The following is an 18587-nucleotide window of genomic DNA, read 5'->3' on the forward strand; positions in this document are numbered from 1 at the left end:
TGGTTTTGCACTGTTGAGCTCGTCGTCAGCGGAGGCGGACTCGCAAACCACCACCGGAGAAGATTGAGAAGGGTCCAACGGCAACGGCAACGAGACCAAGATCACCATAACGCCGTCCGTGATCCTACTTCCTACCCTACTGTTCCGTCCCACCCCACGGCGGCGTCCCTAGCTTAAACCCCGAACCATGTGGGCCTGGGACCCACGTCGCAGTCAAACAAGGCCCACCTATTAAACCCCAACAGCGTCCTTCCTCCCCTGCTCTCCCGTTTCTCTCTCTCTCTCAACCCCACGCCCCCTTCTCTGCCATTATTGCCCGCGCAGCCATCCTCTCTCTCTCTCCCTCCCGCTCAGTAATCAGTATATGGGGACGTCCTGCTCCTCGCTTCCTCATCCAATCCTCCCACTTCCTCTTCTTCCTCTCATCCTGCTTCCCCTCGCGTGCGCAGACACGAGCGCGCGTGTCCGTCACTCCCGTGCGTGCGATATCCTCCACCCGCCTCAGCCCGCTGTCCCCCTGCTCATCGCCCGATCGCCGCGACTTATACCACCATCAGCCAGCCACCACTCCCTCCTCAACATTCCGCTTCTCTAGTCCCGAACACCGGCCGGCACTCGTTAGGGGGAGGTGTGCCGGTGTGGGAGGTACTCTGCTAGCCGCCAGTACATGTGAGGTCCATGGGGGAGGAGGTGGCGGTGGTGCTGGAGCCCCCACGGCCCAAGTCGCCGCCGAGGTACCCGGACCTGTGCGGCCGCCGCCGGCTGCAGCTGGAGCTGCAGGCCCTCAACCGCGAGATCGACTTCCTCAAGGTGAGGCATCGCCGGCAGGACCGTTCCCTTTCTGTGATTCTGTCTCGTCCCCCTTTGACTTGCCCTAACTAAAAAAAAACTTTCAAAAAAAAAAAAAATCACCACCAGCTGCAGTAAGCATCCGATTCGTCGCGCGCTCTCGTTTTCTAGGAAACATGTGCAGCGTGTAGAAGGGGGGCCAGTACTAGCGTGTGCGTGTGGGGGAGATGCACTAGTTTAATGGCAGGTTGGTGTGCAAAATCTGATCGTTGGAGCACACCACGCCATTTATTTCGTCTTCGTTTGGGGATGAGAGCCTTAAAAATGCGGAGGGATGGAGGGAGGGAGGGCGGCGGATCCCGGCAGCTATTCCCGACGCGCGACAGGCTCGCCCAGCCCAGTTGCCCTCTTCGGGCGTGCCGCGGCTGTACCTCTTGTCCTCTTGGGCCGTGCGGTTCGGTTCCTTGGGAGAAAAGAGGGGACGGGGGCATGGGCAGTGCCGCAGACCGCAGTGGGCAGTGGCACTGGCGCGCTGCCCGTGTCAGAGCTGCGCGTGGAGCGGCGGGTGGGCGTGTCCCCCTTCCGTTCTTGCTCCGCGGACACGCACACGGCATGGCGTTCCTTCGTCAGGCACTAGCGCTATCATGAGTGTTCGTGCAGCAGAGGCAAAGGTGGTGCGCTGCACGGTGCACCGTACAGTACAGTACATGTACTACTGGTGTTTATGGGCTGGGCTGCCACAGTTTTGGGGCTTTCTATGTTCTGGACTAGATTTTGTGTTTTTTTTAATCAAGGGAAACGAGTGTCCTTTTGACGCCGTGCTCTGCTTTAAGGAGCAGATTTGCGACGCTATCCAGGTGAGTAAAGCACTTCATTTAATCTTTACTGGTCAAGTGTGCTTTGGTCTTCTTTTTATTTATATGATGTCCAAAGCACTGGAGGTAGCTGCAGGTGCAGTCAGTGAATGCCATGAATATAAACAGGCTAGTGGATTGATGGTTTCAGTGTTCGCCACCGTAAAATTTATTTTTCCCACAGAACATTTTTAGTTAAACTGTCCTCATTCTCTTTTGAAAATGCCCCGCACAACGAGTCTACACATCAGATATTGTTGGTTTGGGGCAAATAACAAATAGCTATGCATAATTCCAAATATTTAGCGTTCCTTTCACATTATTTCTCATGGGTGATCAGGCTTACAGTCTGCAACCATGTTTCCTTGGTACCACTTTCACGAGTAGCATACGTCCAAAAAAAAATCGTGTAAAATAGTGGATTTGCACGGTATATTACATTGTTTACATAGGAAGTTTTAAATAGGAGATGAGATAGAGATGGGAGAGGATAGCTGCTGGAGACCGCCTAAAAACTGCATTTATTTGACATCAGTATGATTTTTGCAGGACGAGCTACAATCACTCGAAGGTGTTCCACCAGTCTCTAGAAGTTGTAAAGAGTATGCACTGTTGCCCTTCCTGCATTGCATGTACTCTTTCCTTGGCATCTATTGCAAATGCCGTGTTTATGATGAAATCTTGGTTTCATGTCAAATGAAGATTGATTTTATTATCATTATTATTCATCATTCTGTCACTTATATCTTGCCACAACAAATTGTTATTGGTTAATTGTACTTCAACCCAATTCTATATCAGTATGGTCTTTGGAGGCATTGTTCTATGCACTTATAAGTATTCAGCAAACAACCCCACACAGACCAGTGTTTGGTACATGGTTTTGCATTGAATGTCCTTTTTTAGCTAGTGGCTCAGTTTGTGATCCATTCCAACATTTTCGCTCCTACTTCCGGGAGGCCTGAAGTACTGACTGATAATATTTTGGTTACCATATTTACTACATTTGGCCAAAAGATCAAATTAATAGTTTGCTAGGGCTTGTTTGACATGTCTTTGCTGGAACCGGGGAGTACTTGAGGAGGACCCACAAATTGCAGATCCTCGAGACCAAAAAAAAAAAATCTTGCTCCAGCTCCGGCTCCTCTGCTATCACTAGAAAACAGCTCCTCCTCCTAAGTATGGTATGGCTCCATCGCCGAAGCTGCTGCGAGAGCTGGAGTCGGAGCCATTCCAAACAAATCACTAATCAAAATTTACTTTACTGTATTTAGCTCTTGAAGTCTGAATGTCACGTATATTGAAGGGTTAATTAGAAACATGCCACTCAATTTTTTGAAAAAAAGTGGAAACCAGTTCACTTTCATGCCACTCCATGACATCAAAATGAACTACCCGTGTAATTTTGTAAAAGTCGAGCGGCATGTATACAATTAATCCTATTTGGCATGTTTCCAACTAACCCTTCCAATGGAATGTGGATATGTATATGCAGTTTGGAAGGCTATTAAATTATCGCCCACTGAATTATTTCGCAGTGCACTGTTATGATAATTCGTTGGTTGTTTTGGCCTAACTTCAGATATGTTGCATATTTTTCTTCACTGTTTGAAGCACATTCTGTTTATATTTTCTCTAACATTCTCTCATTTTAAACCTTCCAGGGTAAATGAGTTTGTTGGTACAAAACAAGACCCACTAATACCGATGTATGATCTATAGACTCGATGTTATAATTACTCTGAAGCATCCACAAATGCTATTATGAATTGACTTCCTTTCCTTCAATTTTTCAGAAAGAAGAAGACGCACAGATCATGCCGTCTTTTTTGGTGGATCAGGTATGCATTCCGTTACTTATTCCTTTCAGTGGTTGCATGGCGAGGTGCATCAAAATCTTGATAATGTTACATTGTTGTTTCACCTAAAAATCTTATACATAAGATGAATCATCAAAAGTTTGCCCTTCTGTATTTCTTCTTGGAGAATGCAATTTTTTTTGGATAATGGAATAAATCTACGGCTTCCTTCTCTAAAGAGAGGAATCAAACCAAAACTATTATAAGTTAAATCACAACAACGGCAGAACCAAGTTTGTAAAACAAATCCGACTAATAACTCAATTCTTGAAATAAATGACCACCCAAAAGATTCTCTTGGACTAGAAAAACACACTGAGCCATTTTGGGGTTACTCTTACTGAAATTTGTGGCATAGTGCTTGTTGGTGCATAACTTATCATTTTCTTAAGGTTCATTGTTAATGTGCTTTCAAGTAAGGGGGTGTTTGGTTTATAGGGACTAATTTTTAGTCCCTCCATTTTATTCTAGTTTAGTCTCTAAATTGACAAAATACGGAAACTAAAACTCTATTTTAGTTTGATTTGTTGCTTACATTGGTACTATGCAATTTATATTTATTCCTTTGCATATTGAATTTGTGCAGTTTCTGAGCTTACTGTTTGTCCCTCCACGCAGATCAAAATTGTGCATATGCGTGTCATGGTTCTGTTGCTCCTGCCATTGCTTGCCCAGCTGCAAAAGGCCATGCTGCCTGGATTGCTCCTGCTGCTCATGCCCAGATCTGTCATGCTGCAAGCCCAGCTGCAAATCATGCAACAAACCCTGCTTTGGGCCCAACAGCTGTTCATGTTGCGACATATCATGCTGCAAGCCAGATTGCCCATCCTGTAGTTCAAACTGCAGCTCGTGCTGCACCGGCAGTCCATCATGCTGTAAACCAAACTGCAACACCTGCTGCAGACCAAACTGTAGCTCGTGCTGCGATCCGTCATGCTGCAAACCGAACTGCAGCTGCTTCAAGACCCTCTCGTGCTGCAAATTCCAGTGCAGCCCAAACTGCTGCACCTGCAGCCTCCCGAGTTGCTCCGGCTGCAACCCCTGCGGCAGTTGCAAGAAATGCTGGTCATGCCCCAGCGACTGCAAGCCAAGCTGTGGCTGTTTCAGCGCGCAATGTTGCAGCTGCGCGGGATGCTGCTCGTGCTCAAGCTGTTTCAGTTGCTTCGGTTGTTTCAAGTCCTTCAAGTGCTCCAACCTGTTTGGGTGCTGCTCCTGCAAGCAGTGCTTCAAGTGCCAGTCCTCGTGCTGCAAGGGGGCGTCGTCCTGCTGCAAATGCCAGTCGTCGTGCTGTGAGGGTGAAGACGGCAGCAGCTGCTGCCGGAGGCCATGCTGCACTTTTCCGAAGCCAGCTTGCTCTGGGTGTTCGTGCGGGTGCGCTTGGTCCTGCAGAAAGTGTACAGAATGGTGTCGATGTTCCGGGTGCCGCAATCCGTGCTGTGCCACTGGATGCTTGTGTTGACTGTTGAGGTTGAACTAGACGTTTCCTTGGTTGTTATTTTTTTGCGTCTGCCGTTTAGATGACCGTTAGTTTCGTTCGTGCTTTGATATATGGTGTGGCGTCCTTGTCTGTAAAGAAATCCCATATCACTAGAAGAAATTGAAGCGTCAATAGTCATCAACTGCTATAAAATTCAGATGCCTTTTAAGAACGAGGCTAATAAGAGCAAGTAGAGATGGCAATGGAGTCCTCATCCTCGATTTGCTGTGGGTAATTCCTCTATTAGAGGATGGAGATGGAAAAGTTTCTTTCCCCACGTGGATATAAACGGAGAGAAATTCTCACTTGATGGGTAAACGGGGACGGGAATGAGGAAGCATTCTCTATCCTCGTTTCTCGCACGGACCTGTTAAACTTACATGTTTTCATATAATAGTTAATGATAAAAATAAATAATTACTTTATCAAGAGATCACTCGTTGTACAAATGTGTTCATTTTGATGTACAGATAATGATTTTTGTATCTAATAATGTGTATAAGTGACAATGTTTTATATTAATAACAAATGAAGTACGATCTAATTATAATTTAAATGGGGACGGGGATCCCGATAGGGATTTATCCCCGCGGGGAACGGAGATGGGAAAAATAACCCTGCAAGCGTTCGTGGGGATCCCCACGGGGAAATTTTTTCGTCGCGTGGACGAGAATGGGAAGCTAAAACCCGACGGAGAATTCACCATTGCCATCCCTAAAAGCAAGTATAAATTGTAAGCAGACTAAATGCCAGAGAAGAGGAAAAAAAAGGAAGAAATGAGCTATAAACCTAGAGTTGGCTTAAACACAAGAACAAAAAAAATTGTGAGAAAGACAAGTGAGGTTCTATATTAATAGTGAGGCGCTAATTACTATACGTATGGGCTAAGAGATATGTTATAAAGATTATTACAACTTGTCGTTGGCTATATTATTAAACTTACTCTAATATAGTCGATTATTGGCTATAAATATCTTTTATCATCAACCTTTTACCCCATATTTATAGTAGTTAGCTCTATCGTCGACTATATTATTAAACTTGCTTTAATATAATTGTCGGAGAGGAAATCCTCCGGCCGGGTGGCGGAATGCACCCGCCTTAAATTCTAAGATGAGGAGGGGTCTAAGCGTTTTGCCTGTTAGGTGGAAACGGGAAAACACAAGAACACACAAGGGTTTAGAGTGGTTCGGGCCGTTGGAGCGTAATACCCTACTCCACTGTGTGATGTATTGAGCTTGAGAGCTTGTATGAACTTGTGAGTCTGAGAGTCTAAGTGAGCTTGATCCTAAGTTGGGTCTGCCTTGTAACGCCGTGTGCCCTTCCTTTTATAGCTCAATAGGGGCACGTACAAGGGTGCTGGGCCCCGACATGCGGGCCCGAGGGCAAAACGAAGGGAATACAGATAGAAGTATCCAATGCCAGTGTCGCCCAGATGATCTCCGAGCGCCATAACATCCGTAGTGTATACAATATTGATATCTCGCGGCAGCACCCTTGGTAACGCGCGAGTCATGATGAGTGCAGTGCATGCGGCAGCATAGGCGTACTGCCTGCCAACGGAATGGACAGGCACGCCGCCCGCAGAGTGGCCTGGTCGCCGCCCGTCAGCGGAGTGGACAGGGCACATTAAATACTGAGGCGGCACATCGCCTGCCAGTGGAGTGGACAGGGCTCATTGAATGCTGAGACGGCACATCACCTGCCAGTTTGACAGGCGGCACGCCTTATCCACAATAAATGCAGAGGACGCGCGGCCTAGAGGCCTTACGTCAGGCTCCGCCCGCTGGCTTACGTCGCGGGTAGCTGGCCACGTGGCAGCATCGGGTCTCCGCTTGAGCGGGGAGCAGAGGCATATGCGGTATGGTCCGGACACGTGTCGGCTCCGGACCCCGCCTGGCCTTGACTAAGATCCGGGTACTCTTTGTCCCAGAACCCCGGGACCCTGTTGTGAGTGGCCCGGACCCTGCACAGGGGGGTCCGAGACCTGTCCTAGGGGTTCGGGCACGCCCGTGGAGGTTCTGGACCTTACCCGGAGGTCCGGTCCGTACGTACAGGGGTCCGGTACTTCCCATGGGGGTCCGGACCCACTACTGATGCCTTGGAGCATATCGTCTTCTCTGGTCACGTGGCGACCCGGTAGCCGTCCATGTGGTGGGGTCGGTGCTATTTACCACGCGACTAGAGATAGCCGCATGAGCACCGTGCTTTCACACTATAGTAACGGGTACCCCTGTTTCGGGGTACTGACATGGCCCCCGGGCCCACCTCAGGGGAGGATACGAGCCTGCAGGTGGGGCCAAAGCTTGACAAGTGATTGGCGCGCTGCTTCTATGCGTTTGTTGATGTCATCACTGCCAGTCCGCCCTCGGTCACGCCAACTGCCACGTCTGTCCCCGCGGCTGACTGACCCGTGGCCTCCGCACTTGATGGTTTCGTCGGGCCACGCGCGGGGTGCGTCAACACCGCTGCATTGGTTTTGAAAATTCACCTTTTCTGTCCTCTGCGGCGGGCCCGAGGAGGCGCGGTACTAGCGCGAGCGACGGTTTGATTTCTCTGCACCCAGGAACCGGCGTCCAAGGAGGCTGACTCGTGGGCCCGGGCCCCCGCGTCAGAGACTGGGCCGTTGGTTTCAGCGGAGGTGAAGAGGCGGTCTACCGCGGGCGGCGGCACGCTCCTCTCGCGGCGGTTCTCCTTCTTCGCACACACGGAGACCGACGCCCAAGGAGTATGACCTGTGGGCCCGAGCCCCCTTGTCAGAGTCTGGTCCGCTGCTTTCGGCGGAGATGAAGAGGCAGTCTACCGCGGGCAGCGACACGCTCCTCTCACGACGGTTCGCCTTCTTCACACACGGAGACCGACGCCCAAGAAGTATGACTCATGGGCCCTGAAAGGATCACGATGCCCAAGTGGGGGGGGGGGGTGAATTGGGCTTTTCTAAAAATCAACTCTAATTAAAACCTAAGCAAGAGCCCAACTTCACCCCAACAACTAGCACTAAGAGAATAATACTAGAAATACAACAATGCTAAGACAATACTTCAAATACTTGCTAAACAAATACACAAAGTAAAATGCTTGAATTAAGTGCGGAATGTAAAGCAAGGTTTAGAAGATTCCTCGAATTTTTCCCGAGGTATCGAAGAGTCGACACTCTCCACTAGTCCTCGTTGGAGCACCCGCGCAAGGGTATCGCTCCCCCTTGGTCCTCGCAAGAACCAAGTGCTCACTACGAGATGATCCTTTGCCACTCCGACGCGGTGGATCCCTCACGATCGCTTACAAACTTGAGTCGGGTCACCAACAAGATCTCCACGGTGATCACCGAGCTCCCAACGCCACCAAGCCGTCTAGGTGATGCTGATCACCAAGAGTAACAAGTCGTAGACTTTCGCTTGACCAAGAGAAGCCTAATGCAAGTGGTGTGTGCTCTAGGTGGCTCTCGCTAGCGCTAATGAGGTCCAAATGCGGGATTAAGATTCTCTAATCTCCTCACTAGGCTTTTGGTGCTTGCAATGCTCTTTCAAAGTGCAGGAATCAATGTGGGCAGCAAGACATTGAATATGGTGGGTGGAGGGGGTATAAATAGCCCTCACCCACCAACTAGCCGTTACCAGCACTGTTCTACGCATGGGCGCACCGGACAGTCCGGTGCGCCAACGGTGCGCCACCGGTGCGCCAACGGTTGACTCCAACGGCTAGTTTTGACAGCTAGCCGTTGGACAGATGGCACACCGGACAGTGAACAGACACTGTCTGGTGCACACTGGACAGTCCGGTGCACTGTCCGGTGCGCTGTTCGGTGCGCCACTAAAATTCCACTCGGGAACCTTGCGCTCTTGGGTTTCTGCGTGGGGAAACCCTTCCCCTGGGCCAACCTGGCCCCACCTGGCAGAGGGCGCACCGGATAGTCCTATGCCCCAAGGGCAGAAACCCTATTTTCTGTTTTCCGCTGATTTTCAAATCGGTTTTCGTTCTAACTTGTGAGTATGTTCTAGAGTGTCACCTAGCTCTATATGTGAGCGTGAATATGCACCAACACTACACTAGAACTCTCTTGGTCAAACTACTCATCGACAACCCCTCTTTATAGTACGGCTAAAACAGAATAAAAGACCTAACTAAATCACGAGTGTCCACAACTCCTTGACACTCGGACTACGTAGTCCTTCACCTTTTGTTTCATCGTTTTAGCCGTCGCTTCGAGTTCTTATCTCCGGGATTGTTTTCACCGTTGTAGTACTTCTACCTATAATGCGACCTAACTTACCATTTGTCTCTGCAAAACATACATTAGTCACATATAACATTACATTGTCATTAATCACTAAAACCAACCAGGGGCCTAGATGCTTTCAATCTCCCCCTTTTTGGTGATTGATGACAACCCTATAAGTTTTGTGAGAGTAGTTTGTTTTGAAATTTCTGTCAATAGAGAAGATGGTTAGTTGTACTTCAGTAATCTTTGACAGAAAAAGTGTGTAACATAATAATATGAATGAGCGCATACACATCGTAAGTTTCTTGTTCATATATAAAAGTGAAATCAAATCGATGAACAAGAACTAGAATACTGGTGATAACATATAAGGTAAAAACATAATACACACACAATCAACATGAGCATCGAGAGTATATAATAGAGTTTGTGAGCCAAAAGCATCATACAAAAGTGAAGCTAGTACAGAGAGTAACAAGCACATATATTACATCAAAATGACCCTCTACTAACTCCCTAACTCCCCCTAGCTCTCACAACTCATATCTCTCCCCCTTTGGCGTCAAACACCAAAAGGGAACCCGAACCTACACATCAGAAGAGGGAGGAGGTGGCGGGGGCGCATTCAGTCGTGGTCGAGGCAGTAGAGCGAACGCCAGCTGTGGGTCAGAGTCAGTCTTGGATCCAGGATCTGCTGTAGAAGCTGGAGCTAGTACTGACTTAGACGGAAGCTGCGCTGCAGGAGCTGTCGGAGCCGAAGAAGTCATAGACACCGCCACAACGGTAGTGGTAACAATAAGAGCTGGTGGCACTGGCGGCTGAGAGCTGACAGAGCCAATGACCGGCGTCATGAAAACCAGGCTGACTGGCCGGAGCGGAGAGGAAGAAGGACCAAATGTAGGAAGAGGGGGTCCTGGCTGAATAGCTGGCACAACAGGAGCCTAAAGAGGTGGAGGCGGTGCTGACTGAACTGGGGGAATCGGTACACCAGTATGCTGAAGCATGAGAGTCATGAATGCCCTGTTCTCAGCCCAGTCCTAGAGAAGCTGCTGCTGTAGAGTATCCTGCCTGTCCTGAATCGTCTGAAACATCGAGAGCATTCTCTCGGACATTTGCTGTTGAACGGCTGCCAAGTGAGCCTGCTGCTGAGTGAGAGTCTGGAGGATCACCGCAAGAGCAGGGTCAATGGTAGGAGGGGCAGCACCACTAGAACTCCCAACCTCATGATCATGAGTGCGAGGAGGCATAGGAGGCGAAGGCGGAGGTGGAACCCCAAAGTCATCATCATCATCATCATCATCATCATCATGGACTGTTGCGCCCTGAGTCTCAAACTGATGGAAGGTGGTATCCTCGGCCTGAGTACCAATCACTGGAGCAGGTGCCGACACAGGATCCTCTGGAGCTGGACGGTACGACCCAAAGATGAGGCGAGAGGCCTCAAGAGTACCCTGGAACTGTGGGGGCCAAATCAGCTGAGCAAAGATGTGACACAGATAGTGAGCATAAGGCAGCTGTCGACGAGCACGTAGACCATCCAGTACGGTGTCCTCGATCTCACAAATGAGAAAATCCACAACATCAAACTCTGAGTGAGAAACTAGGGCACCAAGGAGCCAAAGCTGAATATGAGTGGCAGCCTCCCTGTAACCCATCCGTGGTAGAAGCGTCCGTCTTATGAGCTGATATATAAACCTGGCCGCTGTGGTGAAGTCTGCCGGAGAACGTCGCGACCCATCTGAGAAGGGCGGTCGGAACAAAGCCGCGACGTGAGCTGTACCAGGAGCAACTCCGCCGTGAGGGCGACGAGGAGGGTCAGAGGTGCCATAGCACATGCTGTGAAGACGAGTCGGTGACTCGTTGAATACAAACAACTTGAAAGGGAATTAGGCTTGCACCTAGTTCCTAAATAATTTTGGTGGTTGAATTGCCCAACACAAATAATTGGACTAACTAGTTTGTTCTAGTGTATAAGTTATACAGGTGCTAAAGGTTCACACTTAGCCAATAAAAAGACCAAGAGTTGGGTTCAACAAAAGAGCAAAGGGCCAACCGAAGGCACCTCTGGTCTGGCACACCGGACTGTCCGGTGTGCCACCGGAGAGTGTTCGGTGCACCACCGGACATGTCCGGTGCACCAGAGGACTCCAACTCGAACTCGCCACCTTCGGGAATTTCCAGAGGCACTCGCGCTATAAATCACCGGACTGTCCGGTGTACACCGGACAGTGTCCGGTGCGCCAAGGAAGAGCGGCCTCAGGAACTCGCCAGCTTCGGGAATCTCCAACGGCTAGTCCGCTATAATTCACCGGACATGTCCCGTGTGCACCGGACTGTCCGGTGCAACTCCGGAGCAACGGCTTCTCCGCGCCAACGGCTACCTGCGGCGCATTAAATGCGCGCGCAGCGCGGGCAGAGGTCAGGCGTGCCCATACTGGCACACCGGACAGTAAACAGTACATGTCCGGTGTGCACCGGACATCCAGGCAGGCCCACAAGTCAGAAGCTCCAACGGTCGGAATCCAACGGAACTGGTGACGTGGCTGGGGCACCGGACTGTCCGGTGCGCCATCGAACAGACAGCTCCACCAACGGTCATGTTTGGTGGTTGGGGCTATAAATACCCCAACCACCCCACCATTCATGGCATCCAAGTTTTTCAGCTTCCAACCACTATACAAGAGCTAGCACTCATTGCAAAGCACACCAAAAGAGATCAAATCCTCTCCCAACTCCACACAAAGCTTTAGTGACTAGACAGAGTGATTTGTAGTGTTCATTTGAGCTCTTGCGCTTGGATCGCTTCTTTTCTTTCGTATTCTTTCTTGTGATCAAACACTCACTTGTAATTGAGGCAAGAGGCACCAATTGTGTGGTGGCCCTTGCGGGGAAATTTTGTTCCTGGCTTTGATTTGAGAAGAGAAGCTCACTCGGTCCAAGGGATCGTTTGAGAGAGGGAAGGGTTGAAAGAGACCCGGCCTTTGTGGCCTCCTCAACGGGGAGTAGGTTTGAGAGAACCGAACCTCGGTAAAACAAATCCACGTGTCACACTCTTCATTTGCTTGCGATTTGTTTTCCACCCTCTCTCGCGGACTCGGTTTTTTATTTCTAACGCTAACCCGGCTTGTAGTTGTGTTTATATTTGTAAATTTCAGTTTCGCCCTATTCACCCCCCCTCTAGGCGACTTTCAATTGGTATCAGAGCCCGGTGCTTCATTAGAGCCTAACCGCTCGAAGTGATGTCGGGAGATCACGCCAAGAAGGAGATGGAGACCGGCGAAAAGCCCACTACAAGCCACGGGAGCACTTCATCGGAAGAGTCTCGCACCAAGAGGAAGGAGAAGAAGAAGAGCTCCTCCAACAAAGGGAAGGAGAAGAAATCTTCTTCTCACCACAAAGAGAAGAAGGAGAGATCTTCCTCTCACAAGCCTCATCGGAGTGGGGACAAGCACAAGAGAATGAGGAAAGTGGTCTACTACGAGACCGACACTTCATCAACATCGACCTCTGGCTCCGATGCGCCCTCCGTAACTTCTAAACGCCAAGAGCGTAAGAAGTTTAGTAAGATCCCCTTACACTATCCATGTACATCTAGACATACTCCATTACTTTCCGTTCCATTAGGCAAACCACCAACCTTTGACGGTGAAGATTATGCTAGGTGGAGTGATTTAATGAAATTTCATCTAACCTCACTCCACAAAAGTATATGGAATGTTGTTGAGTTTGGAGCACAGGTACCATCCGTAGGGGATGAGGATTATGATGAAGACGAGGTGGCCCAAATCGAGCACTTCAACTCCCAAGCCACAACCATACTCCTGGCCTCTCTAAATAGAGAGGAATACAACAAAGTGCAAGGGTTGAAGAATGCAAAGGAAATTTGGGACCTCCTCAAGACCGCGCACGAGGGTGATGAACTAACAAAGATCACCAAGCAGGAAACGATCGAGGGGGAGCTCGGTCGCTTTCGACTTCGCCAAGGGGAAGAGCCACAAGACATGTACAACCGGCTCAAGACTTTGGTGAACCAAGTGCGCAACCTCGGGAGCAAGAAGTGGGATGACCACGAGGTGGTTAAGGTTATTCTTAGATCACTCATTTCCTTAACCCCACTCAAGTTCAATTAATTCGTGGTAATCCTAGATATACTCAAATGACCCCCGAGGAAGTTATCGGAAATTTTGTGAGCTTTGAATGTATGATCAAGGGCTCCAATAAGATCAACGAGCTTGATGAACCCTCCACGTCCGAAGCACAACCGGTGGCATTTAAGGCAACAGAGGAGAAAAAGGAGGAGTCTACACCGAGTAGACAACCAATTGACGCCTCCAAGCTCGACAATGAGGAGATGGCTTTAATCATCAAAAGCTTTCGCCAAATCCTCAAGCAACGGAAGGGAAAGGATTACAAATCCCGTTCCAAGAAGGTTTGCTACAAGTGTGGTAAGCCCGGTCACTTTATCGCTAAATGTCCATTATCAAGTGACAGTGACAGGGATAACGACAAGAGGGGAAGGAGGAAAGAAAAAAAGAGGTACCACAAGAAGAAGGGCGGCGATGCCCACGTGTGCCGCGAGTGGGACTCCGACGAGAGCTCCACCGACTCCTCCTCCGACGAGGACGCCGCCAACATCGCCGTCACCAAGGGACTCCTCTTCCCCAACGTCGGCCACAAGTGCCTCATGGCAAAGGATGGCAAAAGGAAGAAGGTTAAATCTAAATCCTCCACTAAATATGAATCCTCTAGTGATGATAATGCTAGTGATGAGGAGAATAATTTGCGTACCCTTTTTGCCGATCTTAACATGCAACAAAAGGAAAAATTAAATGAATTAATTAGTGCTATTCATGAGAAGGATGATCTCTTGGACTCTCAAGAGGACTTCCTTATTAAGGAAAACAAAAAGCATGTTAAGGTTAAAAATGCTTATGCTCTAGAGGTAGAAAAATGCAACAAATTATCTAGTGAGCTAAGCACCTGCCATGAGACCATTAACGACCTTAAAAATGAAAATGCTAGATTAATTGCTAAGGTTGATTCCCATGTTTGTAATGCTTCAATTCCCATTCTTAGAAATGATAATAATGATTTGCTTGCTAAGATTAAGGAATTGAATGATTCTCTTGCTAGCCTTAGAGTAGAAAATGAAAATTTGATTGCTAAGGCTAAGGATTTTGATGTTTGCAATGTTACAATTTCCGATCTTAGAGATAATAATGATATCTTGCGTGCTAAGATCGTTGAACTTAATTCATGCAAACCCTCTACATCTAGTGTTGAGCATGTTTCCATTTGTACTAGATGTAGAGATGTTGATATTAATGCTATTCATGATCACATGGTCTTAATTAAACAACAAAATGATCATATAGCATTATTAGATGCTAAAATTGCCGAGCATAACTTAGAAAATGAAAAATTTAAATTTGCTAGAAGTATGCTCTATAATGGGAGACGCCCTGGCATCAAGGATGGCATTGGTTTCCAAAGGGGAGACAATGTCAAACTTAATGCCCCTCCTAAGAACTTGTCTAACTTTGTCAAGGGGAAGGCTCCCATGTCTCAGGATAACGAGGGTTACATTTTGTACCCTGCCGGTTATCCCGAGAGCAAAATTAGGAGAACTCATTCTAGGAAGTCTCACTCTGGCCCTAACCATGCTTTTATGTATAAGGGTGAGACATCTAGCTCTAGGCAACCAACCCGTGCCAAGTTGCCTAGAAAGAAAACTCCTATTGCATCAAATGATCATAGCATTTCATTTAAAACTTTTGATGCATCTTATGTTTTGACTAACAAATCCGGCAAGGTAGTTGCCAAGTTTGTTGGGGGCAAACACAAGGGTTCCAAGACTTGTGTTTGGGTACCCAAAGTTCTTGTTTCTAATGCCAAAGGACCCAAAACCGTTTGGGTACCTAAAGTCAAGAACTAAAATTGTTTTGTAGGTTTATGCATCCAGGGGATCAAGTTGGATACTCGATAGCGGATGCACAAACCATATGACCGGGGAGAAGAAGATGTTCTCCTCATATGAGAAAAACCAAGATCCCCAAAGAGCGATCACATTCGGGGATGGAAATCAAGGTTTGGTCAAAGGCTTGGGTAAAATTGCTATATCCCCTGACCACTCTATTTCCAATGTTTTTCTTGTAGATTCTTTAGATTACAACTTGCTTTCCGTTTCACAATTATGTCAAATGGGCTACAACTGTCTTTTCACTGATATAGGTGTCACTGTCTTTAGAAGAAGTGATGATTCAATAGCATTTAAGGGAGTGTTAGAGGGTCAGCTATACTTGGTAAATTTTGATAGAGCTGAACTCGACACTTGCTTAATTGCTAAGACTAACATGGGCTGGCTATGGCATCGCCGACTAGCACATGTTGGGATGAAGAATCTTCACAAGCTTCTAAAGGGAGAACACATTTTAGGATTAACGAATGTTCATTTTGAGAAAGACAGGATTTGTAGCGCATGCCAAGCAGGAAAGCAAGTTGGAGCCCATCATCCACACAAGAACATCATGACGACCGACAGGCCGCTTGAGCTACTCCACATGGATCTATTCGGCCCGATTGCTTACATAAGCATCGGCGGGAGTAAGTATTGTCTTGTAATAGTGGATGATTATTCTCGCTTCACTTGAGTATTCTTTTTACAGGAAAAATCTCAAACCCAAGAGACCTTAAAAGGATTCTTGAGATGGGCTCAAAATGAGTTCGGCTTAAGGATCAAGAAAATAAGAAACGACAACGGGACAGAGTTCAAGAACTCTCAAATTGAAAGCTTCCTTGAGGAGGAGGGCATCAAGCATGAGTTCTCTTCTCCCTACACTCCACAACAAAATGGTGTAGTGGAGAGGAAGAATCGAACTCTATTGGACATGGCAAGAACCATGCTTGATGAGTACAAGACACCGGATCGGTTTTGGGCCGAGGCGGTCCACACCGCCTGCTACGCCATCAACCGGTTATATCTACACCGAATCCTCAAGAAGACATCATACGAACTCCTAACCGGTAAAAAGCCCAACATTTCATATTTTAGAGTCTTTGGTAGCAAATGCTTTATTCTTGTTAAAAGAGGTAGAAAATCTAAATTTGCTCCTAAAACTGTAGAAGGCTTTTTACTAGGATATGACTCAAACACAAGGGCATATAGAGTCTTTAACAAGTCCTCAGGACTTGTTGAAGTTTCTTGTGACGTTGTGTTTGATGAAACTAACGGCTCTCAAGTAGAGCAAGTTGATCTTGATGAGATAGGTATTGAAGAGGCTCCGTGTATCGCGCTAAGGAACATGTCCATTGGGGATGTGTGTCCTAAGGAATCCGAAGAGCCTCCAAATGCACAAGATCAACCATCCTCCTCCATGCAAGCATCTCCACCAACTCAAATTGAGGATGAGGCTCAAGATGTTGAACAAGAAGATCAAGAAGATGAGCCACCTCAAAATGACGGCAACGATCAAGGGGGAGATACAAATGATCAAGAAAAGGAGGATGAGCAAGAACCAAGGCCGCCACACCCAAGAGTCCACCAAGCAATTCAACGAGATCACCCCGTCGACACCATCCTCGGCGACATTCATAAGGGGGTAACCACTAGATCTCGTGTTGCACATTTTTGTGAGCATTACTCTTTTGTTTCCTCTATTGAGCCACACAGGGTAGAAGAAGCACTTCAAGATTCGGATTGGGTGGTGGCGATGCAAGAGGAGCTCAACAACTTCACTAGGAATGAGGTATGGCATTTAGTTCCACGTCCTAACCAAAATGTTGTAGGAACCAAATGGGTCTTCCGCAACAAGCAAGACGAGCATGGTGTGGTGACAAGGAACAAAGCTCGACTTGTGGCCAAGGGATACTCCCAAGTCGAAGGTTTGGATTTCGGTGAAACCTATGCACCCGTAGCTAGGCTTGAGTCAATTCGCATATTATTGCCCTATGCTACTTACCATGGCTTTAAGCTTTATCAAATGGACGTGAAAAGTGCCTTCCTCAATGGACCAATCAAGGAAGAGGTCTATGTTGAGCAACCTCCCGGCTTTGAAGACAGTGAGTACCCTAACCATGTCTATAAGCTCTCTAAGGCGCTTTATGGGCTCAAGCAAGCCCCAAGAGCATGGTATGAATGCCTTAGAGATTTCCTTATTGATAATGGCTTCAAAGTCGGAAAGGCCGATCCTACGCTCTTTACCAAAACACTTGAGAATGATTTGTTTGTATGCCAAATTTATGTTGATGATATTATATTTGGGTCTACTAACAAATCTACATGTGAAGAGTTTAGTAGGATCATGACACAAAAGTTCGAGATGTCTATGATGGGGGAGTTGAAGTATTTCCTAGGATTTCAAGTGAAGCAACTCCAAGAAGGCACCTTCCTAAGCCAAACGAAGTACACTCAAGATATTCTAAACAAGTTTGGGATGAAGGATGCCAAACCCATCAAGACACCCATGGGAACTAATGGGCATCTCGACCTCGACACGGGAGGTAAGTCCATGGATCAAAAGGTATACCGGTCGATGATAGGTTCATTACTCTATTTATGTGCATCTCGACCGGATATTATGCTTTCCGTATGCATGTGTGCAAGATTTCAATCCGACCCTAAGGAATCCCACCTTACGGCCGTAAAACGAATCTTGAGATATTTGGCTTATACTCCTAAGTTTGGGCTTTGGTACCCTCGGGGATCCACATTTGATTTGATTGGTTATTCGGATGCCGATTGGGCGGGGTGTAAAATTAATAGGAAGAGCACATCGGGGACTTGCCAGTTCTTGGGGAGATCCTTGGTGTCTTGGGCTTCAAAGAAGCAAAATTCGGTCGCTCTTTCCACCGCCGAAGCCGAGTACATTGCCGCAGGTCATTGTTGCGCGCAACTACTTTGGATGAGGCAAACCCTGCGGGACTACGGTTACAAATTAACCAAAGTCCCTTTGCTATGTGATAATGAGAGTGCAATCAAAATGGCCGACAATCCTGTCGAGCATAGCCGCACTAAACACATAGCCATCCGGTATCATTTTCTTAGGGATCACCAACAAAAGGGGGATATCGAGATTTCTTACATTAACACTAAAGATCAATTAGCCGATATCTTTACCAAGCCTCTTGATGAACAAACTTTTACCAAACTTAGGCATGAGCTCAATATTCTTGATTCACGCAACTTCTTTTGCTAGATTGCACACATAGCTCATTTATATACTTTTGATCATATCTCTTTTATATGCTATGACTAATGTGTTTTCAAGTCTATTTCAAACCAAGTCATAGGTATATTGAAAGGGAATTGGAGTCTTCGGCGAAGACAAAGGCTTCCACTCCGTAACTCATCCTTCGCCGTCGCTCCAAGCCACTCTCCATCTTTGGGGGAG

General features: G+C 47.5%; 1 protein-coding gene across 1 annotated transcript; it reads left to right on the forward strand.

The window, feature by feature from the left end:
- The first annotated feature begins 206 nt into the window (after window positions 1–206).
- On the forward strand, window positions 207–5148 carry LOC103647464 (keratin-associated protein 5-4). Its single transcript, XM_008672002.4, has 5 exons — window positions 207–810; window positions 2193–2245; window positions 3308–3352; window positions 3440–3484; window positions 4121–5148. The coding sequence occupies exons 1-5, from the start codon at window positions 679–681 to the stop codon at window positions 4959–4961; spliced, it is 1116 nt and encodes a 371-aa protein (XP_008670224.1). The 5' UTR covers window positions 207–678; the 3' UTR covers window positions 4962–5148.
- Window positions 5149–18587: the final 13439 nt, after the last annotated feature.

This window comes from Zea mays, chromosome 2, assembly GCF_902167145.1.
Source record: "Zea mays cultivar B73 chromosome 2, Zm-B73-REFERENCE-NAM-5.0, whole genome shotgun sequence".
In the NCBI taxonomy this organism is placed as follows: domain Eukaryota; kingdom Viridiplantae; phylum Streptophyta; class Magnoliopsida; order Poales; family Poaceae; genus Zea; species Zea mays.

What these genes read in the sequence shown, in the direction of transcription:
- LOC103647464 (XM_008672002.4), top strand. Translation starts at nt 679, where the DNA reads ATGGGGGAGGAGGTGGCGGTGGTGCTGGAGCCCCCACGGCCCAAGTCG. An exon ending in GTCTCTAGAAGTTGTAAAGA is followed by an intron (nt 2,246 to 3,307) that starts GTATGCACTGTT and finishes TAAACCTTCCAG; the next exon opens with GGTAAATGAGTTTGTTGGTA. An exon ending in CAAGACCCACTAATACCGAT is followed by an intron (nt 3,353 to 3,439) that starts GTATGATCTATA and finishes TCAATTTTTCAG; the next exon opens with AAAGAAGAAGACGCACAGAT.